At 39.6% G+C, this 25,016-nt stretch overlaps 1 protein-coding gene across 5 annotated transcripts in view; it reads right to left on the reverse strand.

Annotated features, from left to right (window-relative positions):
- Positions 1–23,548, reverse strand: part of DMXL1 (Dmx like 1) — an 82,360-nt gene extending 58,812 nt beyond the window's left edge. For all 5 annotated transcript variants that reach the window (XM_059834063.1, XM_059834064.1, XM_059834061.1 and 2 more), the window contains exons 1-7: positions 23,462–23,548; positions 12,707–12,832; positions 5,958–6,024; positions 4,716–4,720; positions 3,943–4,021; positions 3,207–3,339; positions 860–926 (exon numbers count right to left, since the gene is read on the reverse strand). In XM_059834063.1, coding sequence (XP_059690046.1) covers positions 860–926; positions 3,207–3,339; positions 3,943–4,021; positions 4,716–4,720; positions 5,958–6,024; positions 12,707–12,832; positions 23,462–23,548 — 564 coding nt within the window. The remainder of the gene's footprint in view (positions 1–859; positions 927–3,206; positions 3,340–3,942; positions 4,022–4,715; positions 4,721–5,957; positions 6,025–12,706; positions 12,833–23,461) is intronic.
- Positions 23,549–25,016: the final 1,468 nt, after the last annotated feature.

The following is a 25,016-nucleotide window of genomic DNA, read 5'->3' on the forward strand; positions in this document are numbered from 1 at the left end:
ACTCTCCCCTCAAATAAAGACAATAGTATTAATTGCAGAAAACAACTACTCATTTCACATCTCTTAACAAGTATCATAAATTCTCATACAGATTTGTCACACTTTTTCACTGGATCCTCTACATTATCTTGTCAGCTTTGACTTGTTAGGATATTATTCTCTTACAAAACCTGAACAACAGGTTTTGTAGTAAAAATAAAAGATTAGTTAGTGTTCCAGGAAGTGAAAAGATATGATCATGACATTTTGCTTTAACTTTTTTCTTATTTTGCCAAGGGGTTTTATTGCTTTTGCTGATAAACCACTCAATGGTGAGCACACAGAACTAATCCGTAAGATTGGCCACAAACACTGACATTAACTATGTGTGAATATACCTGTGGAGAGGAATATGAATTATGTTCTATGTACACAAATAGGCATACAGACATATTTACACAAAAAGATATTAGAGAGCTATTTTTGATTAATAGTGTCACTATAATCGTCAAATACCGAATATATTTCCTCACTAGGAGGATATCCAGCAGTGAGCTCATCCACAGATCTCCCCCATTGCCCAAAACTCTTCTCTTTCTGATGTCTTATAAATTGGTACTGATTAAAAATGGGTATTTTAAAATAGTAAGCACTGAATATTTGTTGGGTTCCCTTCCCCCCAAACTACCTTTCTCCCAAATTCTTGTTTACCGAAATGTAAAGATGCATAAAGGGTTTACTGGAAATACTATGCAAAAAATATATGAAAAATAAATTTTTCATTAAAAAGCTTTTTTTTTTAAAATGTGTTTTTGTTTTGTTCATTTGCTTTAATAGCTTGTCTGAATTAGTACAAAACAAACTAGAAAAAAATGCTTACCTTTCCAGCAGTAGCAAAAAACTCCCCGTCTGGCGAGAATTTCATTAAACAGACTTGAGAAGCAGTTCTATGAAATAAAGACAATTAAAAATAGAAACTAAGTTTTAAGAACTTTTTCAGCACTCTATAAACAGTTTTTTCCCCTTGAACTCATGAAAGTGATTAATAAATAATGCAAGTGTCCACTGTATTGTGTGAGACAACTTAAGCTTTAACAGAGTCCAGAAGGAGTAGGAGGTAAACTTGTGTGCAACACATGATTGTGGTCACACAGGAAAAACAGAAAACCAAAAAGCTGTAGCTGAGGGTGCTACAATCTCCCATATTCCAAGATATCATAAGAGAAACACAGCTGCTAACAGATTAAATTTTATGCAGTTATGCTCTACTTCCACTTCACAACTATTTGTATTTCAAATTTCAAAATTGATTTCTGCTGTACCATACTATCTTCCAAATTATCTGAAAGACACCTCCATTTCTCACACTTCCTACAGCTGTATCTCAAGAAAACAAAAAGGTGTTAAAAAAATATGTAATTAAGAAGTATCTGAAAGTATTTTTTACATTAATGGTCACACTGGTAAAAGACGCCACACCAAAAAAATCTAAACCTAAGTATGTGGTTTGTTTTTGCTGTTTTACTTTCACTGGAAATACTAGTAAATGAGCTTCTTTTATAGGTTTTGAAGTACTAAGCTATTGCCTAAGTGACAGGCTTATTAATGGCAACAAGAACATACAAGAATTTAATTGTGCAGCACATGTACAGTGTACATTTTCATCTTGAACTTATTAGACATGTATAACAAGTTGTAAGGCCTAACTTTCAAGAAGGATTAAGTTATCCGTTAGGTCAACAAAAGCGTGATGCATTTAGTGTGTGCAGTAACAACAGCAAGTCAATTACAAAAGCTGTGCATCAAAGAAAGTAAATTTCCACCTAGGTTTAAGCAACATTCTCCTAGTAGAGCCAATATGAAGACATTTGGGAATGCCTCCTTTGGACATTAAAAATTATTCTGGCAAAGGGTAGTACTGTAAAATCACTTGCAAACTTCTCCTTAAGAAAAACCTATTTTAAATCTAACTGAAGTACAAATGCCAGAAGACATACAGGCATAAAAGGTGAACTGACAAAGCAAGTTCTGTTGACCTTTTCCAGGACCTACTAGTTCAAAGTACACAACATTCAGCTCTCTCTCCTCCGCAAGAGGGAAACAGGTAGAGAGCTATGAAGACTCCTGCAAGGTTTATGACACAAATGCAAAACATATTATTGAAGGGACAGAGGAAAAGCAGTATCTGTATGATCTTGACTACTGTTACCACAACCCCAGATTCTAAAACCATACCCATGGCATTCTATCTACAGCTGACTCCTCCTCTAATTAGGCTGAGAGATGAGGGTCCAAAGGTGTCTCAATAAATTGAGTAAGTCTTCACCAACTTTTATTTAGAAAGTCCATTGTATTCAAAGGAAAATTTTTCAGTTGTCTTTTGGATGATCTTGGGATTTTAAACACATCCTTTATAAAAGGGAGTACACAGAAAGAGGAACAACTGAAGGATGAAAAGAGGATTTTTTCCAGGTACATCCAGGGAACTACCCAACCACAGCTAAGTGCTTCATAAAGAATAATTTCAGGTGGGTCCCTCCAGCCAGCCACTTCAGGGGACTTCTTTAAGTTGACTGCCATATGGTACACTGGTCCCAAGTGAACAGTGTACCTGATGTATTAGACAAGTCTTCCTATGGCAGGAAGGACTATGATTTAAATTGTCTTATAAACTGAAGTACTAAACTAAAACTCTTCTGAATGTACAAATACACAGACACAAAGATTAAAGAGATTAATCAACATGAGTACAAGAAGAGCATTCAGAGATGCAGTAAAACAGAATGCATCCATCTTTGCATGGATGGATTACACAGAAAAAGTAAAAGGTTTGTGAAAGGAGGGAGATGTGTGAGAAGGAAAGAAAGTGCAATACATTGGGCATAGAAGGAAGTTTATTTTAATCAGTCCTGCAAGCACAATAATTTTCAGTTATGCAGCTTTCACCTTACTTCTTGTACAAGGAACAAAGTCTACTGGGTAAGTCTCAATAGCAGCCTTTCCTCAGTATTTTAGCAGTGTTCAATATAACTGAAGAACTGCTTAAGAACATGAACTACCCCAAAACCAATTACAACTGATCTTGTAGGAAGAAAGAAATCTTACATATTCAAGGGAAATATTATTCAAATTTATCACATATCAATAATATTTACCAAGTAACTGTATAAAATAGGATTTCACTGAACTACACTAACTAGTTCCTCCGAAATAAATGAGTTTCTTACTTGCATTGCCAGATACACTTCCATTCTCCAAGTCCAACATCTGTTCTTTCAATATTGTCATTGTCAGAAGGGTTTTCCAAAGGACCATTGGACCAAAGCTGAAGACAACTGGAACCAGTCAAAAGGCGAGTGCCTAAAACAAATATTTGTAACAATATAACTACAAAACAAGTACCAAAATAGACAGCTATAAAGACAGAGGGAAAAAACACTTTTGCAAAGCTGAAGCTGCAGAACAAAATACACCAAATACTATCTTAACACCTTTTCTATAGCAGAGTTACTATAATAGCAGCGTACCTTTTACACATTCCCCTACATGGATATAGATTGGGTCAATCTTGCAAGAAGATATACTCATGTATTATAAGACATTTTCTTTTGAGTATCTACAGTTCAAATAATGAAAATTAATCCAAACTAGTTCTTCTCTAAAAGAAACACCTAGAGCTACTGTAGACTTCCCTCTTCCACAACAAATACTTACGATTTAAGTCATGTTTTTAAACATTAGATACTGCTGAGATTAGGATAATCTGAGTAAGAACATACAGATGAACCTAATATTTTGGTTCTGCTATAACAAATGAGAAAAGGTAGGTTCACTCCTTCAGTGTTCTCTATCGTGCTAGGACAAAACAAAAATCTTTTCCTTGTCCCCAAAGAACGGTGACATTTAAATAAAAAATTACTTCTGGTATCAAATAGTTAGGTTTTTCTTTCATTCTATTCTTACCTGTGGGATCCCACGTTAGATTATGTGCTACAGCTTCCAGTAAGATTTGAGCATTCTTCTGCCACTGATAATATAAAGTCTGAAATTTTAAGTATTCACAAACATTAGCATTAAAACACTTCCTTCCCATCCTTTCCCCTTTTATAACAGAAACAGTACATCATCACTGCACTCTCCAACTTTTATGAAGGATGTGTTTAAAAATACATTACTACTTATCTAATAAAAATGGATTCACTCTGATTTTTAAACAAAACAGCTTTCCATTAATCTGACCATACAAATAGAAGTTTCTAACTTATTTAAAATACAGCTTAAAAAAATTCAGTACACAAAGGGAAGTCTGATTTTATTTTTTGAAAAAAAAAGATATTTCAAAAATGAAATACAGTAAATGCACCTGGTGTTTGCTGTCAGTAGTATTGTTAAATTAAAGGATTTCAATAGAGTCACGATAACATATATGATACTCCCCCCCCCTTTTTTTTTTAATATACAGCAGGACTGTCAACTATCTTCAGATTTTGCATCATTACTTCATTCACTGGAACAAGCTGAGGATTAAATTCACAAAATATTTATCTGGTCTGTTTTTGTAATAGGTTACAAAGTTTTGATGCTTTGAATTATAACAGAAACAGAAATCATTACTGGAAATAATATTAAGAGCCAACAGGTTTTTTTTCTTAATTCACAAAGACAGACATTTTTAAAGTAATCAACCCCCAATCCACAAATATCAAACCAATAGATGTGAAAGTTGAAATAACAACTATATCTTTCAGCAAGTTTGGTAGAAAACAGTATGAAGTACCTGCAGATAAGGATCTAAATGAAATATTTCTGAAGCTGGTTTTTATTTATTTTTTTTTTTTAGATCCTGAACATTCTAGTAAGAATGGAAGTAGGAAGACAGACACAATCTTATAACAACCTAAATATGCCGGAAATTATTGCATAGATGTTAACTGCAAGCATGAAGTAACAGAATATTTCTTCAATTATAATGATTTGAAAGCAAATCACAGGTGGAGATTGCTTCCTCTACTGCTTAGAGTTACTACACTAACTTCAAAGTTTCAAGGTAAGTGTAATGTTTGCCGCTATAGAAAAACATTCAGGATGGATTCAATGGCTACATAAAATACCACTGGTTTACAGGTACACCAAGAACCATATGACTGAGCCAGCTAGTATAAAGAAAGGAATCCACTATACGGCCGTATAAACAATTTATTAATACAATGGAGAAACCAAAGCCCCAAAGATGGAGACAGAAGCTCCTTGAACAATTGCTGTCAAAGCCCTCATATCGTCAAACTGACTTTAGTTAGACTCTAATGCTTCTAATGGTAAGAGTAATCCTCTCCACATAAGAAGCATGGTTAAATAACTTGCTCTAAATCATATTATTAGCCAGAAATTAAGATTCTGGCTGCTAATTCACTAAACCACTGTCACTGAAACTAAGCCATGTTATCAAGAGACTAAATATTGTTCTTATTCACCAGTATAACGCTGAAATATAAGCATTCAATCAGATATTCTAAAAAAGCCATAGACTTTTTGAAACAATTACAGGTTTGACCAAGTTTATGCAGTTTCATAAACCAAAGTTAAAATAAGAATTGTAAAACACATCAGGACATAAAAGCTACACAGGGTGGTTCAAAAAGGAATTCCTATTATAATGGTTATACTCTTTGGAGAACTGGGGCATGCATGTCTTTTTGGGTTCTGGAATATTTCAGTTATGAATTGCAGGGTTAGATAAATCAGTAATATGAAGCATTATGGTAAAACGTATTCCTTTTAAAACTATTTCAAATAACATGTCTCTGCCCTCCTCCTGCCATTTTGACTTCCCAAGGACCACCTTCTCTCTCAATTTTATCATAGCATTAAAAGACGACATCAAAGAAATCTTCAACTTCAAAGCAAACCAGAAAAATGAGTCAGGCTTTATAACTGAGTAAATGAATTAAGGAGTGATGAATTACTTACGTTATGATGACTGCTGTTCTGCTTCAAGAGGCTAACTGGCTCAAAGATACAAATCACATTTCCGTAAGAAGCTGCAATCTAAAGCAATTTATATTTTTATGTACATCAACACACACAGAAGAAATAAGCTATAGAACAAACAAGAATAAAATGCAAATTGTTGATTATACTTTTAACCCTCCTTGTAGATAAATTTGAAGCTCACATTCATGTTCCCTTTCAATAACAGAAAAATGACACCTAGCAAAAATCATGAAGCAATTGTTGACGACAATAAAAATACAGTCTTTATTTACACATTAGTCCTGATGAACTACTGAGAGTACAGGTGGACATGAGCATCTTTTTTTATTAAAAAAAAATCAGATCTATTATCATTCTTTCCACTTTAAATTAGGTAAACACTCAAACGAGTGTACTGAGTTCACATTCTCAGAAATGGAACCAACATTGGTTCAGGGTACTTTTGTGGACTTCCCTGGCATGAGAACATGCTACGTTATAAAAAGTTAATTCAGAAGACTCAAGATACACAAGCTAAACACCCAATGCAGAGAACTGCAAAACAGAAGAACTACTAAATGCTAACGTAAAATACTTCAAAAAAGTTGCAGTATGGTCAGCTTTAATTGGTATTTCAAAGTCTTATTCCATCAGTAGTATCAGCCACACCAAACTTGCATTAAGTCAAAATTAAGAGTACTTTATTTCAAGATATCTATATAAAAGCAAGCTTAAAAAACTTGCTAAGAGCAGCCAAACCAAGCCAAATGTATATTAAAGACCTCAGGCAGAGAGCCTGAGAGAGCTGTCACAAGGCAATGTTGCCTAAAACTACTCTGAAATACAGATTTACAAAAATTAAGGAGTTTGCACAGGTCATGCATAATGGACGTCCTGCCTTCTGAAGTGATGCTTGATGTTAAAAGGAGCTTATCTACAGTTCTGATATGCTGTAATAGTCAATCTCCTATTCCTGTGAAATTCTGGCTCAAAGTATTCACAGCTCGCCTTTAACAACATTGAAGAAAGTCAGAGTCACTTTATAAAATACATTTTGATTTCAGTATCAGCCACAACACCTTTAAGACAAAAAAACACTAAACTGTCCTACCTAAGTTGTTAATATTATTTACAGATCCGTTGATTACAGATGTACATGGTCTGTACAAATGTACAGACCCATACAGATTCTAAAATCCACAGATTCATAGCTTCAAGAGAAACCCTCTGCATTAAAAAGAACAGATAGTCAAATGAATTTCTATCACACTAACAACCTAAACATCAGCCTGACCCAAAAATGCCAAGAATAATTTTGTCACAGTTGCAAAATGCCTGAAGAAACTTGTTCCTTACATTCCAGACTAATATTTGCCCTCTCTAATTCTCTTTAACTACCTCACTTACTCTTTTATTCTTGTAATTCCAATCCACACCCCAACAGCAAGAAGTTTACATAAACTCACATTGTTTAGATTGGGCTGAAGGTTTTTCCCTTGGAAAAAAGGAAAAAATCTAACCAATGTAAGGAACAAGCCTTTAGAAGGTTTTTCAGACAAACTAACTTTAGCATGCCAAAATGATAAACAAATAGTGTCTAGAGCAACTCCTATGACCCGAAAGTTTCCACAGGCTTCCACAATGATATAGCCACTCAGACTAGACCTCACTGAGCAGTGTGCCACAAAAAAGAATAATGCAAATGTGTGTTGAAGAATGTCTCAAACTACCACAATAATAATCCAGACATCAACCAAATGTCTATTGTAGTCCCAAGTCCTGTTATTAGAAATAAGATGCGAGGAGAAACCTTACTGAGTTTTAAGAGAGGTTACATTCCTAACAATAAATAGTGGTAGCAAGTGCACAATCAGCAAGTTTGCAGATGACGCCGAGATGAGCGGTGTAGCTGATTCGCTAGAGGGAAGGGATGCCATCCAGAGGGACCCTGACAGGCTTGAGGAATGGGCCCATGCGAACCTCATGAAGTTCAAGTACAAGTGCAATGTCCTGCACCTTGGACAATCCCAAGTATCAGTATAGACTAGGGGAACGAATGGATTGAGAGCAGCCCTGCAGAGAAAGTCTCAGGGATACTGGTGGATTAAAAATTGAACATGAGCCAGCAATGCACGCTTGCAGCCCAGAAAGCCAATCACATCCTGGGCCGCATAAAAAGAAGGGTGGCCAGCAGGGTTAGGGAGGTGATTTTCCCGCTCTAGTGAGACCCCACCTGGAGTACTGCATCCCCCTGTGGTGTCCCCAGCCCAGAAAGACACAGACCTGTTGGAGCGGGTCCAGAGGAGGGCTGCAAAAATGATCAGAGGGATGGAACACCTCTCCTATGAAAAAAGACTGAGAGAGTTGGGGTTGTTTAGCCTGGACAAGAGAAGGGTCTGAGGACCCTTATTGCAGCCTTTCAGTACTTAAAGGGGACTTGCAAGAAAGATTAAGAAAGACTTTTTACCAGGGCCTGTAGCGATAGGACAAGGGATAGTGGTTTTAAACTAAAAGAGAGTAGATTTAGATTAGATACAAGTAAGAAATTTTTTATGATGACGACGGGGAGACACCGAAACAGGTTGCACAGGGAGGCTGTAGATGAGCCATTCCTGGAAACATTCAAGGTCAGGCAGGACAGGGCTTTGAGCAACGCGATCTAGTGACATATGTCCCTGACCATGACGAGGGGGGGTTGGACTAGATCATCTTCAAAGGTCCCTTCCAACCCAAACCATTCTATGACTCGATAATTCTTGCACTGCCATAAAACAATAAAGCATCAGTCCTTGGGGCAACAACTTTGACCACCCTCACCACTTTGTGCAAAGTAGGAATATAACTGGCAGCATCAGGTTCTCATTTTATAAAGTTTAGTATAATTCAAATAGTTTCTGGATACACTTATGTGTTTCTCCATCACATATTGTACAGAAGCTCTAAACATTCTTCTAATTCATCAAAAGGTCTGTAACTTGTAATAAGTTACATTATCACTCACTACCAAACAGCCGAAAATAAAACAATCAGAGTTCCTTTGCAAAGAACCCACAGACTGCCTACTAAAAATCAAATCAAAAAAACCCACCCTAGCATAGTTCACAAAATTATAAACACTGGATTCAAAACTGACCTTTCATACTCAAAATAATTAGTAGTTCTACTTACAAAAAAAAGGTCTGTTTTAAAATGTCTTATTTAACAAACTTACTGGTTTTACTTACCAATTTTCTCCAGGTAACCCATTAGCATGTAAACTAAATGACATTTTTTGTTAGGACCTACATTTTTCTTTTCAATCAGTAAAATAGCCTGTTCCATAAAGAAAACACTTCATATACATTGTAACACTGCAGTCACCAGACGTGATGCAAACAACTTTGATTAAACATCTCAAATGATCTGAAGCCAGGACCATCATCTTGTACCCTGTTAGATATTTTTACAAGTCAAACCATGAAAACAATTAAAGTTTTGTCAGGTTATCGTTAAAAGTTTTGGCCTTAATTCTTACATTCACTAGAGGAAGTGGAAAGAGGCTTGTAGCTTACATTGTGTGGGAGAAGATCAAGTACTGTACCCACTTAGAAATAAATTGTTGATAACCAAGTTGCCTACAACCAGAGGCAAGAGACTGCATTCAGTGGCTAAAGATTAAATTGTCCCGTTTGTGAAACTAGGTCTTGCAAATCCATGGGAGACTTTTTTTAAAAGTTTATATGCACACAAACACATGTAAATGTAAACATATACATACATTCTTTTGTGCAATGATTAAAAATTCTCATCCATTTTTTTCCCCTCATCTCATTCTTGGAGACAGAGAATTAAGTTTATCTCCCAAACCAGACTTGGAAGAGAAAAGAGGGTACCATGTTCCCCCCACCCTTCAAAGCCAAGGGAGAGGTGGGTCATACATGAACTTCTAAGCTGTTGCTACTTCAAGGTATCTTCACAAGGCACTGACTTCCCAATAAACTAGAATTGGATTTAAGGGGCAAGAATGGAGAAAAGTTTCAACTCATTACTTTCGTAACTAGGAAATAACTGTTTTTACAAACAAATTCTGTCATCCAAAGGGAGAATGATGGAGATCCTGCAAAGAGAGTAAAGGCCAGCTATTATGCAGAAAATGCTTGACAGCACTTCTCCGTAAAGTAAAAAAATTAAAAATTACTCATTCATAAACTACAAATTATAACTGGACGCTTTCTAGAAAGATTCAAAATTGCAGCCTAAATAAACTGCATTATTTGCATTCTGCTTCTTCCTATAGATTTTAAACAACAAAGAATAATCTGGAGGTAAACTGAAGAGAAATCTGTGTGTCAATACTGATGAAGAAGCTGTAAAAAGAAATTCCATTCTTGCAACAGTGAACTGGAAATGTATTGATCAGCCCGGTCGGTAAGTAGATTCATAGCCATTCCCTGCTTAGTATTCCAGCACTCTGCAAATACATCTAGTCTAACTGCTAACAGCAAACAATAGTTAACTTGGAGAATCAAAATGACCACATAGGTCTACTCAAGTAACGAAAAAATTCTGAAATTTAGTAAGCTTGATCATTTGCTATATTAGTACATGCTCATTTACAATTCAAGGACAGTTTGTCATTTAAATGCATACAGAACTGCTATCATGAAGTTAAGATGACCTTGCAAATTTGCAGAAAATTTTTATAAGATTAACTGTGATATGTGATCTATATGTGCATTCCACCATCTGTTAATATACGGCCAGTGAAGTCAAAAACTTTTTAGTTAACAGTGGCCAATGGAGAACCACAGGCAGTCTTTACGGCTATGAGATACCAGAGACACAGAGGAGAACATTTCCTCATTTTCATTTATGTGCCTTCACTACCATTGCAAGAGTTCATCACTCAAATGTAAAAAAGCAGGGACAGATGGTGGCTGGGGACCATCATCACAGACTTCACGTGTAAACATGAACTAGTTTCTATGCATAGGTCTTGTCTCAAGATGGACACCAGAATTTAACCAAAGCTCTCATCAACTCATAAGGCTTGAAGCGATGTGCACAAGGCTGACGTTATCTTCTCACTAGGACAGACTTAAAGAATGCAACAAAGTAAAAAAACCCTCTTAGATGAGCCAACATGCATCCAGACACAGTTCGTACTGAAGTGGTGAATAGCTTAATCACACTGTGACATCCCAATGGATAGTTACCTGGCTATCTCTTCCTTACCATGACAGAACAATTAAGAAGAACCTCTGTAAAAAGGACTTGAAACGTTATAGTGTCTAAAATACAACATTTCTGATCCAGTTTACCTACATAAGAAAAAGAAAAAGCTGAGAATTCAAGAAAGCAAAACCCTGCCCAAGAGCAGTTTTGAGACTTTATGAATTGCTTGAAAGGGATGTAATTTTTCTGGATGACCTGGAAGTGATTTTTGTGGAAGCACTCATCTGCTGCCAGCCACTAACATGTCAAAGCATGTCGATGACACACCCAGTAGTGTGAAGCCACAGTAAGTTAGTTACCTTTGCTTCCACCTTACTCATCTTTTAGTCAAATTCTTGCTACCTCCTCTCTCTCAAACAAATATATTGTTTAATATACTTATCGATGATCTGGATGAGGGGATCGAGTGCACCCTCAGTAAGTTTGAAGACGACACCAAGTTGGGAGGGAGTGATGATCTGCTTGAGGGCCAGAAGGCTCTGCAGAGGGATCTGGACAGGCTGGATCCATGGGCCCAGGGCAGTTGTATGAGGTTCAACAAGGTCAAGTGTCGGGTCCTGCACCTGGCTTACAACAACCCCAGGCAATGCTACAGGCTTGGGGAAGAGTGGCTGGAAAGCTCCCCCACAGAAAAGGACCTGGGGGTGTTGGTCGACAGCCGGCTGAATTATGAGCCAGCAGTGCGCCCAGGTGGCCAAGAAGGCCAACGGCATCCTGGTCTGTATCAGAAACAGTGTGGCCAGAGGGAGTAGGGAGGTGATCGTGCCCCTGTACTCGGCTCTGGTGAGGCCGCACCTGGAATCCTGTGTTCAGTTTTGGGCCCCTCACTACAAGAAGGACATGGAGGTGCTGGAGCGTGTCCAGAGAAGGGCGACGAAGCTGGTGAGGGGTCTGGAGCACAAGTCTTATGAGGAGCTGCTGAGGGAGCTGGGGTTGTTCAGTCTGGAGAAGAGGAGGCTGAGGGGAGACCTTATCGCTCGCTACAACTACCTGAAAGGGGGTTGCAGAGAGGTGGGTGTTGGCCTCTTCTCCCAAGTGACAAGTGACAGAACAAGAGGAAATGGCCTCAAGCTGCACCAGGGGAGGTTTAGACTGGATATTAGGAAAAATTTCTTTACTGAGAGAGTGGTGAGACACTGGAATAAGCTGCCCAGGGAAGTAGTGGAGTCACCATCACTGGAGGTGTTCAAGGAACGTGTAGATGAGGCATTGTGGGACATGGTTTAATGGGCATGGTTGTGTTAGTTGATGGTTGGACCTGATGATCTAACAGGTCTTTTCCAACCTTAGGGATTCTGTGATTTTATGCAGCCCTGCACGTATCTGTATCTTCCTATGCAGCCCTACGTATCTGCTACAATCTCTTATCTATGGTTACTATTTCGCATTCACTGTGCTGCCTACCACAAATAAAGACATGAAGCAACTGGCCATTTTCCTATTCACTTGTCTGTATTTGCTTTAATTTGCAAGTATCCACACTCTTGGGAAGGCGCTTAACATGACATTGCTAGAACATTATTAGAAACGCTGCTCTACGTACCTTCCCCTGTTGCATTGAACAGTCCACACATCCCACCTGAATGTTTCCATGTTTTGCTCCAGGGATTATCTGCAATCTTTCAAAGTCAGTCCCCAATACCACAATATCACATCCTGATGCATATGCCTAAAAAAGAAACAAGAATTAAGTAAAGCGTTAGCTATTTAGTGCAAATCGTTAAAGTGTGAAACACCATAGTCCACATATCCTGTCCGTGTAGAACACTATAAACAGAAGTACACAGGTATTTGCAGAGATCAAACAATGTCTACACTTTAAATTGAGCAACAAAAGTGGCAAATTACTCTTCCTCCATGCTTAGAAATGCATCACACCACTTGCAGAACAAGCAAACAGTGGTTCAAGAAAGAAGAGGCAAAAAAGTTGGAGTTATGAAAACATACAAGAGAAAAGAAAAAGCAGGAAGAACAATGTTCATGCAAAGTAGGAAAAAATAATATATTTCCTAGACTGGAGACAGAGGAATTTAAAAATAAATTTTTGAAAAGGGGAAATGGAGCTGCGGAGCTAAAATGGTACAAAGCACTTAGTAAGGAATTTAGTAAAGGAAAAATTCAAAAGGGTAACAGAATGAAGCTTAGTTATAGTAAAGCAAAGCTGTGCTTTCAGACTTGTTGAGTCTCCTGTTACTTGCATTCCATGGATTAATTTTATTTTCTCTTAAATTTATATTGTCACTAAGTAATTTGATTTATCTAACACATTCCCAGAGCCAGCTGATTGAGTACTGCAATGTCTAAGTCAAAAGTTCTTCCTATCTTTATGCAAGTTTTGTTAGAAACTGAGCACAGATTAAAATGGAGAGAAAGATTAAAGACTGGAGAAACTTTTGCAAATAATAGTGAGCAGAATCATCCAATAAGCATAAGAATATAGCATTCAAGAATGAAAGTCCTAGAATAAGGAATGCACATCCATTAAAAAGTTAGAGCCAGGAAGCCAGCAACAAAACTAAGAGCTCAAAAAATAGTATTCTGTTAGAGAGCAAGAGAAGGATAAAAAGGTCAAAAATGCCATTAGTTGGCCAAAAGATTCAAGAGCAGAACAGTCTCACAAAAACTGCAGATGGAAGATGTCCATATACTGACATAAACGATCATGCCTTACAACCAACCCTACTAATTTCTAGTATATTAACTAAAAACTCTTTTTACTTGAAAAAAAAAGCAGAAAAATTGAATGCTCATTTTACAAATTTGAAATCTGATGCTCATGTTTTCAAGTGTTTCACGTGAAAGCCTGACCTAGACTATCATACCATTACATACATTAAAATAAATAAATTAAAAATATGGAGATTTTGGTCCAAAGACAATTTTCCCCACAAAGGATTCAGTGATAGTTCACAAAACAATCTTACCCAGAAGACTGTGATCACCATTCTCAGTCAATATTAAGTTATTACTTTCTAACCAGCAGACCACCAGTCACCCTTAAAATAACCTGATAATTGAAAATGCTGTCTAGAATGCTTCTACAGACTAAATATTACTATATATATATATTTATGAACATTTATTATTGGTCAGGTTTTTGAGCCCCTTCCTGTCTGTCCCCTCTTCAGCTTCAAGAAGAGGTTCAAGCAATGTAACTCCTCCTGTCAAAATAGCAGCATTTATTACAAACTGACATATTAAACCTCAGGCTCCAAAGCAGTCTAATTTAAAACACATTCCAAAAGAGGAGACTGAGTACTATTTTTGGTTCAAATGTTAAAGTGATTATTTCGATATTGCAATGACATGAACTTTGGACCTGTTCCTCACAGAATGTATTTTTTCTTTAGTTAAAAAACATCTCACCTGGTGAATCACTGATTAAGTCCTGAATAACCTTTGCCTGGTGAACTAAGAAGTACCATATATACAATTCTTCCCAAAGCCATTTTGTTGAATTTAGTGTTCCTTATGGAGACAATTTTAAGGGGAAAAAAAAAAAAAAAAAAAAAAAAAAAAAGTGCTTCACTTTACAGAGATAACATGGCTTTATGAAAAATGTCTTTAAGAGATTGAAGTGCTGAAGACTGTATGAAGCCTACCTGTTCTTCTGTATGCCCCTCTAGGCCTCATCAGCACTTTATAGACTTACTAGATTTTCCCCATCTGGTTCTCTCTATTTCTAGCTTCACATGCAAGCCTGAGATCACGTAGCATCACAACACTACAGTACTTCCACCACAACGAGCAAGAACTAGCATATATAGTAACACGTACCATTAGCAGCGATCCTGAAGTTCATAAACTAATCATTTTAATGGGATCAAGAACTCGACCAGTTTTAACATATTAAAAAAAATCCTGAGTACACCTGGAAGAACACTAAAGTAACTATCAAACACTACACACTGGAGTCCTTAGGAACTGGTATTTTCATGAATGTACCAGGAACAAGGACTTAAAACAGTATTGGAACTCGGGCTATCTCCCGCTAACCCTGGCTGTGCTGGACAGCAGTAGCTCAAAGAGGTATGCAAACATCATAGACTTTCCATTTCCTGAAATGTCCCCTTTATGAATATAAATTCTTGTCCAAGAGCTATAGCTCCTCCTCCCATTTGCTATGTTTAAACATGGCTATTATTTTATGTTTAAGACTCATTTCTTGCCCAACTTCATATGCTGTGTTTTTTAAAAAGAGTTTGTCAAATTGGGGATGAACTTTCTGAAGAAAAGTTGGGGAGTATCTTCTAATAATAGCGATTCTCAGTTCTAACAATTAATTATAAGTGCACTTGGAAGAATCCAGACCAGAGTGGGGGCAAGAGGAGTGCTGTGGTGGGTTGACCCTGGCTGGACTCCAGTTGCCCACCAAAGCTGCTCTATCACTTTGCTTCCTCAACAGGACACGGGAGAGAAAATGTAATTAAATGCTCATGGGTTGAGATAAGGACAGTGAGAGATTATTCACCAGTTACCATTAGAGGCAAAACAGACTCAAGTTGGGGAAAATTAATTTATTACCCATCAAATCAGAGTAGGATAATAAGAAATAAAACCGAAGCTTAAAACCACCCTCGCCCCACCCCTCCCTTCTTCCCAGGGTCAACTTCACTCCCAATTTTCTCTACCTCCTCCCCCAAGCAACACAGGGGGACAGGGAATGGGGGTTGCCATCAGTTTATCACACATTGTTTCTGCTGCTCCTTCCTCCTCAGGGGGAGGACTCCTCACGCTCTTCCCCTGCTCCAGTGTGGGGCCCCTCCCACAGGAGACAGTCCTCTGTTAACTTCTCCAACGTGAGTCCTTCCCATGGGCTGCAGTTCTTCATGAACTTCTCCAGTGTAGGTCCTTTCCACAGGGTGCAGTCCAGGAACAGACTGCTCCAGTGTGGGTCCCCCACGGGGTTACAAGTCCTGCCAGAAAACCTGCTCCATTGTGGGCTCCTCTCTCCACAGGGTCACAGGTCCTGCCAGGACCCTGCTCCAGCACAGGCTTTCCACAGGGTCACAGCTTCCTTCGGACACATCCACCTGCTCCAGTGTGGGGTCCTCTGTGCGCTGCAGGTGGAGATCTGCTCCACCATGGACCTCCATGGGCTGCAGGGGCACAGCCTGCCTCATCATGGTCTTCATCACAGGCTGCAGGGGAATCTCTGCTCCAGCTCCTGGAGCACCTCCTCCCCCTCCTTCTTCACTGGTGTCTTGTCTCTCACATATTCTCACTCCTCTCCTCCAGCTGCTGTTGTACAGCAGTTGGGTTTTTTTCCCCTTCTTAAATATGTTATCACAGAGGCACAACCCACCATTGCCAATTGGCTCGGCCTTGGCCAGCAGCAGGTCTGTCTTGGAGCCGGCTGGCATTGGCTCTATCCGACACAGGGGAAGCTTCTAGCAGCTTCTCAGAGAAGCCACCCCTGTAGCCCCCTGGCTACCAAAACCTTGCCACGTAAACTCAATACAACTGCCCTTTTAAAATCTTATTCTTGGAAGAAAAATACAATCTTTCCATCCTTACGTTCTGGTAATTCTCCACACTACCTGAAAAAATTGACATTCAGGCAAAAAAGAATCACTTCTGACATCAGTCTGTTCAGCTGGATTAGATCATACGTGGTCACATTGACTTCCCAATGCCCAATAAGCTGCAGAACCACTGACTAGCTCATAAGCCTGTAGAGCTGATCTGTCCCCAAAGAGGTAGGAAGGAAAAAAAAAAAGCAGCATTTTCAAAGAGCTTCCAAATATAACTACAGCCAAGCAGAAGGATGATGACTTGGAGGTTATTTTTGACCTTTAGTCAATGTTTGCCTGCAGGAGAACCGCAATTTCAAAGACAAAAGGCAAGGGATGCGGAGAGGAAAGAAGCTATATATTTTCAAAGAAAGAAGTGTCTGAATAGAAGGTAACTAAGCTGCCTGGCAAATGAAACTGCAATAGGCTCCCTTTCCTACTGTTGCCTACCATCCCAATCCCATTACACCTCACACTGACCAGACACTTTGGGAGGGAAGCTTGAGTGTTCCCCTGCTCCTAAGGTGCCCTTCCTTTGGTTCTTTGCTGTCCCCATCGCAACTCGTCCATTAGCTGCCTCTGTGCAGAGAAGTCACATCCTCATACACACTCACTGGAACCCCGACTGCAGTTCTGCATGAGGTTTCTAAGCAGTATTTTCCTATAAAGGCACTTCTCTAAAACAAGAGCACAAAACTAAGAGCTGGACTAATTTTACACTTACACTTTTTTCACCTCAAAAAACTGTGTGAGGTATTTTAGCTTGCTATAATGGAAGTCAGTATTCAGGAGTAAGGGATACTTTCTATACCCTAACAGTCTCTCAGATAGAACAAAAATGAATTCTGACTATCTGTCAACTTTATCTACTTTTTACTGCAAGACTTGTCCACAATAGTTCGCATGTCACTCATTTTCCTTTTAAGAGAAGCTATGGAGATTGCATTTTTATAAGCTATGGAGACTAAGAAAAAAGGTAATTCAAGTATCCCATCATGTGTAGGACAAGAAGCAATTTCAGAGTATAAGCATTTCTCATATCTATACTCTTGTCTACATTACCTGGTCCTTGGGAGGGGTGGCACAAAATGCTGCCATAAAGTTCAACTAGGAAAGAATTCCTAAATATATATTAATTAAAAAAAGAACCACAGGTGCCTTTTTCAAGCAAGCAGAGCCTTTAAGTCTGATTTTGGCAAGCCATAAAAGCCTTTCACCCTAAGAACGTCCTAGAATAATTGCAAAAAAGTTGTCTTTGCACAATGGGACAAGCAGATAATGTTGACATTATCATGCTCTTAGAACGTTTATTAAACAATGCTTTGTTCTTCTGTTACACAAATAAACAAGATAGAACTAGTTCAAGCCCCATGAACATGGATTTCACTAGCTGTTGACCTAGCAAAACAAGCCTGGAATTAGGAAGTGAAGGATGTTTCAGGCCTGTGAAAATAAATGTGATTTTGCAGGCAGTACTAGGTTTTCACACAATTTCTACACATTCTTTTAATCAGATGTCAGCTCTTATTTCTAAAAACTTATTTCTAAAATGATATTTCTTTGGAGAAGATTAACTGGTATTTTGGCAGTAACACTACTTTAAAAGCATGTTAGTTTCAACAGAAAATAGTATAGACAGTTATATGAATGATTCGTTCTAAAGTGAAAGCCTGACACACACAACTCAGAAACAGAGAATGGTACTGGCAAATCAGACTACTCTCAACAGAAGAAAAGCAAATGAGCAGGGGTCTTGACCTCTTACATAGTGCAGCACTTATCCCCCTTATATTCGACCCTCTTTATATATTTCTTCTATGCACTGCCATACAAAGTTTTTGCCATAGTTTCTGCTACAGCTATATAATGATTGACACATTACCTTACACAACTTGCACGAAGTTTATTTAACCTACATCTCGTACATGAAAGGCACAAGTACACCTAACATAAATTGCCAACTATTATCCACAGGTGAATGCAGTAGTACATGTGTGCGCACATATGCATTTATAAAGTAATATATATAGCAGATGCAAATATATATGGGATGAACTTACAGACTAGAAAGATAATGCAGAACTCTGTGCTGGGCCCAAGGTCATACAGAACCACCTAGCCAAAGCAGACCAAAGGACCGCATTTAACTTATTTGGAAATGTTCACTCCCCGCTATAGCTATACTGGAAGCTTACCAGTTCAAAAACCCACACTATCTTTTGCTTCTTTTGTTTTGCAACTGATTCAGTTACTTTATAGGAGGTAATTCTCGAGCCACATCAAGACCATTTTTATCACTGATGGGTCTCAATGGTTCTTATGTCCCTTGCAACTGAAATGAAGCAAGTCCCAAAGGTCAGTATGCCAGGGCTCACAATCAAATTGACTGATTAAAGAGATTTTATCAAAATTCTATAATGGCTGAGTAATAGTTCTATCACGTTTGAAAGTGGAAGTTTTCAATAGGTATTTTTAGGACCTTTACAACTATTTTACCCTACGGAAGATTCATTTCCCAGTTTAAAAAAAAAACTATTCCAAGGAAAAGCATTGTAGACAAGGAACAAAAACTTATTACCAAAAAAATAGAAAAAATCATCTTTGTTAATTACATCAGACACCTGTTTCTTCTGCTGGATTGAGCACCTAAACATATAACAGGTGGGAAAGGGGTATTTCCTTGTGTCTCACTTCTCTTCCCCCACCATCGGTTCTTCTAAGAAGAAGAATTTAGAACAAAGGTCATTCTTATAAAAAGTAAAGATAAAAATTAAAGGCAAATAAATCTATGACGTGGGTGATACTGCAATACGTCTGTATTTTTCTCCTTTGCACACAATGGTCAAAATCAAAAAGCACAGTCACCATGAGCCACACGGTACCTCACTGAATTACTCTATTAAAAAAACTCACCTGTGCAGATATAAATTTGCATTACTCTTTTTAGCATGGTCTCTCCCCATCCCCATTATTGTATCAAAACTTGATCCAAGTATTATATTTAAATATCTTATTTTTAAAAAAAATTATGTCTTTCATTAAGAAGATTAATTAAATTTAAGACATACTCTTTTATCATCTTTGGGGGAAAAAACCAACTTTCTTACCTATGAAAACTACTTGAACATACTTCTTTAAATGACAAATTGATTGGCCATGCACTTAGAATCAAGTCTCACTGAAACTGCACTTTTCATTGAAGTGTGAACTGGTTTTATCCCCTTTTTTTAAATTTTAGATTAGTTCAGTTAAAAAACCAATTCATTTCTTAAGTTCCGAATAGGTTAACTGGAACATAGGAGGGAAAAAAAAAGTATCAAAAAGGTTTCATTCCCTTTTCTAAATCACAATCAAGAAGCAGGTGTAAACAGTGTAACTTCATGAGTGACTCTTATGACCAGTCAGTTAATTTTCTTGACTATAGATACACACCGAGCTCTAAATACAAAGAAAATGTTAAGTATTTTCTAGACAGATAAGCAACAATTTTATTGAGCCACAGAAACTACTTTTATTTGTGAAAAAAATTTTACAAAGCCAAAAATCTTTATATCACAACCCAGTATCTTTGGAAAATTCAGCGTGGTCTTGACCAAACTATTCAAAAAACACATTTTCCAAGTGCTTTTCAACTTAACGTTTGAAGTTCACAGTTTTGTCAATCACACAAAGCAAGTCTCAAGTCCAGGATGAATTTAACCACATAAAGAGAGGACATCTATTCAGAAAAGATTCTGGTTGCATTGAAATAAACCATGCTACTTATCTTTCTTTCCCCAATTTTTACCCCTACCAACAACCACTCTTTTGTGACTTCCATTACTAGTCTTGGGACCTGTGCTTACAGAGTTGTTATTGCTCATAGTTATTTTTTTTCCCCCCTCTACTGACACTTGGAAAAAAGTAAAGGTAAAAAAATATTAGAGAAGCAGAACTGAATAAGCAAAATGCATAAAGCCAACCAATCACAAAAGGGATATCAGTGCTGGTTACCCAGTAACTTAAATACAACTTCAGTAATAACTCATACAGCAGTATCCTATGTGATAAACTCCACGAACTTATTAAACAAATGGTTTTTTACTCAAATATTTCAGATCTGAAAACAAAAAAAAGAAAGCAAAGGATGTAGTCTACTGTGGACAAGTACGCAGAAAATAAAACAATTAGATTTCAGCAGAAGCACACAGAGAATAAACAGTTAAATTCTGACTTCTGAGGGATGAATTCTCATTCATTTAGTGTACCATACGTTATTACCACCGCTCTCAGCAGATAAACAACAGGCATGCTTCTTATGGTATCTCAATGCTTATGACCGTTTTTCTACATATAAATAAAAGACATGCCAAAAATTTTTTTATCAGCATTCTCTCTAAGGAAGCTCAAGCTCCGCTTGACACTTCACATTGTAAAAAAAGAAGGCTAGAACAAGAAAACTCTGCCAACTGCACACTATTAGGACAAGTATCTCAAATACCAATTTTAAACAGAACTGCACATATTCAGAAAAGGTGCATGCAATTCAGTGGGTACAGGCATTTTTTACAAGTTCCATTTCCAATTTTTCAGAGTTTAGGAAAAGAACCTGTTATTTTTAGCTTAAAACTGTAATATTTTAGAACTCTTCACCTTAAATATTTAATACAACATATCAGACAATATTCTAGGCCATATTTATAAAAAAAGTTCAAGGTATCACAGACCAAGTTCTCCTGTCAGGCAAAGGTAACTCACCCCACCTGTACAGTACATAACCCTGAAATATCAACTCCTATGAGTTCTCAGCCACGAAAACTGGAAGCATGAAAGTTTGCTGAGACATGTTTTTTTCCATTTCTAAGATATTATTCAACAGTATTTATACTTATTAATGCTTATATCATGACTTCAGATATGGGAAAACAACAGTCCATTTTTCTTGTTGGATTTTCTAAAGGTTAAGTCCACTACTTCTTTCCAAAAAGGCAGAAATTAGCTTCAGTACTTTTCACTTCTTAATCCTTCTGAGCAATCTCGTGAACTTAACATGGCATTATAAAATGTCTAACAGCAACAAAAAAAACCCCAAAACTGAAGCTGTTGAGGATATTTCTGTTAGCAGTTTTAAATGAGGAAAATAAATCCATTAATAACCTTCCCAGGAAAAGGACAAAACAAAGCAAGATGAATGTGTCTATAGGAAACATTGTTACTATATTTATGTCAAAATAGCTCTTGTAAAAAAGACCATAGAAACAGTTACTGAAAACAGCACTTCGCAGTCATTCCTTTCTCCCCAAAGAGAGAGTCTTACTCTTCTTACCCATTAGGGAGTTCTAACACTTTTGATAAGTTAGGCCACAACAGGCGGACAGTAATTCAGTGACACTGATAACTCAAACTACTTCCTTCAAAAAAAAAAAAAAACACAAAATGGAAAACTTACACGAACATACTTTGAAAGTCTACTAGCATTTCCCTGTAAAGCAAGCCTCCTTGTCTCTTACCAAATGGTTTCCCACCCTGGTGGGTCTTTAACATGTCTGGATATGTAAAATCAGAAAGTTAGGCACAGTTGGTATTTGAAATCCCGATTGCTGCAGTTTAAGAAGTCTTCCAACATGAACTTATTTACAGGATTCATTTTTTTGGAAGCAACCACATCACCGGACAGGGCTATAGATAAACGGACTTTGCAAAGCCAGCCTAACTCTGGGGAAAACAGCTCCATGGTGCTCCGCTCTGAACACTGATTGTATCCCACCTTTCCAGCACTGGTACTGCACTGCTGCCGCAGAGGGAGGTTGCAAATCGCCAGCTAAATTTAACTGCGTACACCAGACAGGACAGAAAAAACTAAGTTTCTTAATTCTTACATTTCTATCTATCTATCATTTCCCTATAAAACTCAAAACCACACTATGCTGTAATTACGGGCAGCCAGAAAAGGTAAGGTCAAAAATACTCAAATGCAGTGCACTGAGAAACTTTGCTGTGTCTTATTTCATTCCTCTTCAGGCCAAAACAGAAGGCAGGAAGGGTATATCTCGGAGAGAGGGTGGGAAAAAAACCACAACAGAAGTCTGTTTACAAAACAAAAGTGAAAGGGAGGAAAACAAACACTAATAAAAGGCTTTAGCCTTTACTAAATACTGCAAGTGTTTTTTCTCCACTCTAAGTATACACACCGACAGGGAGTTCAAAAATTGCTTTAAAATCTTAACACTAAGGCACGGTATTTCAACATCTTCTTCAACCATGACCAGTAAGGATTTTAATTTTAATTACATATCCGACTGAAGGCGAGTGCTGAAATTCCCTTCCACAGAAAGTCGCATTTACCGGCTGACGTTTATGTAATCTTTTATCAAAGCCACCATATTCCTGCGCTAGCGAACCCCCTCGGAGCGGCATGTGCCTGCCTGCCTCTGCCGGGCACCGCACCCGCCCCGCGCCCCAGAGCTCCCTGCCCAGCCAGAAACGCCGCCCGGACCGCCCACCCCCGGCGATGCCCGTACCTCCGGGCTCGGGCACAGCCGCCGCTCCGACAAAGTTTTGCACGCCCCCCCCACCCCCCGGCCCCGGGCAGGCGTGCCGCAGGCCTTCAGGAGCAGCCCTCCCGCGGCGGCGGGCACTGTCGCTACCGGCCGACGCCGTCACCGGGGCCGAGCCGCCCCGCTCCAAAGGCCGGCTGCCGCCGCCGCGCCTGACGCAGCCGCTTTCGGCGCCGGCTGAGGCGCCGGGGAGCGCGGCGCAGGGGCGCGGGCCCGGCGGAGGCGCCCGGGCCCCGGCCGAGGACTCACCGTGAAGGGCTGGTCGTGCAGGCTCCCCACGGAGAAGCAGTTGTCCCCGGGGTTCACGGCCCCCGTCAGCACCTGGTGCAGGTTCATGGCGAGAGGCCGCCGCGGGCACGCCGGCCCCCGCCGCTCGGCCGCCCCTCGTTCCGCGGGCGGCGGAGGAGGCAGCGGCACATACTGCGGGGCGGAGCCTCGCCGGGTGGGCGGGGCGCGGAGGCGCAGCGCCCCCTGCCACCGGCCTCGTCGCCTGCCCGCTCCCTGCCTCCGCGCCCGCCGAGCGGCCGCGCCGCACCAGCTCTCGCGAGAGCCCGCTCCGGTGGTGGCACCGTCACCGCCCGCCCCCAACGGCACGACTCCGCTCCTCTCGGCCTGCCCCCCCACCGCGCCTACCAGGCTCCAGCCGCCGCGCATGCGCGCCGGCCGCCACAGGCGACGGCAAGGGAGGGCCAAGGGGGCGGGTCCTGCCAGCTCATGCGCGGCCGCCCCACGCCGCCGGGGGCGGGGCGGGTGCCGCCCCTCAGGGCAGGCTGGGCACGGAGGGCGGGCCTTTGCTCTGCTCTGGGCCGGCTGGCCCCTCATCGAGTACGCCTGGTCACAAGGGCAGACCGTGGGTAACGGTGGCTCAGCGATGACTTTAACTTTCTTACTAAAATAGCCTTGGAAAATGCAGCCTTGGCCTGGTGGCAAGAGGGTCGAAGGAGGGGGACACAAACCTAGTCAAGCCTCCACCTCCCACCTTCGTGGAGCAGACACAAGAGTCAGTGGCCCTGACAAGAATCAATAACCCCAGATGCATCCCATCCCCTTCTAGCCCACATAATTTCACAAGCAGAGGGACTCGGCCGCAGCCTTTCCACAGGCCGTTAGAAGAGGAAGCATCTGGCGATGGGAGACATGGTTCCCTGAGACTTGGGAAACGAAGAAGACATTTTCCTGGGACACCAGGTTAGCTGTAGGCAACTGCGTTTTTCACCTTCTTCACAACATCAGAAAAAAGAAAATGGGAGCCATCTGGGATGGGTATTGCTCTACACGCAACTTAAGAGCGGAATTAGTGGAGGCCTGTTTGGTCCAACGAGATGAGAGAAGGTCAAGTCAGGCCCAAGTGCGACAGGCAGCATAACCTGCACATTTGGATGACAGGAGGATCTTCAGATCTGTCCTACCAGGGCACCTCACCATTTAAATGGCTCTTCACCTCTAAATGGACTGAAAGATTGAGGTGTCTCTCAATCGTGAGAAAGCATGGCCGCTCTCTCTGCTACATTGAAAGCACTTTATGTCTTGTTATTAACGTTTCTTTCCACTGTAACTAGTTTTTAGTGTTCCAACAATTTCTCACAGAAACATCAGCATTACTTGTGTTTTCCCTTGCAAACTACAGCTCCCGCATCAATTTTCATTCTTACAGTTACATTATCCCAGTATCGAATATTAGAGCCTTTTTCTGCCCACCTTTCTTTCTGTTCAAAGAAATAATACAAAATCAAAATAATTTCATTATGTATATGCATAACTTTGTGTATCACATCCCACAATATTTATAAGGTGTTCCAGTCTT

This window comes from Gavia stellata, chromosome Z (assembly GCF_030936135.1).
Source record: "Gavia stellata isolate bGavSte3 chromosome Z, bGavSte3.hap2, whole genome shotgun sequence".
Lineage (NCBI taxonomy): Eukaryota > Metazoa > Chordata > Aves > Gaviiformes > Gaviidae > Gavia > Gavia stellata.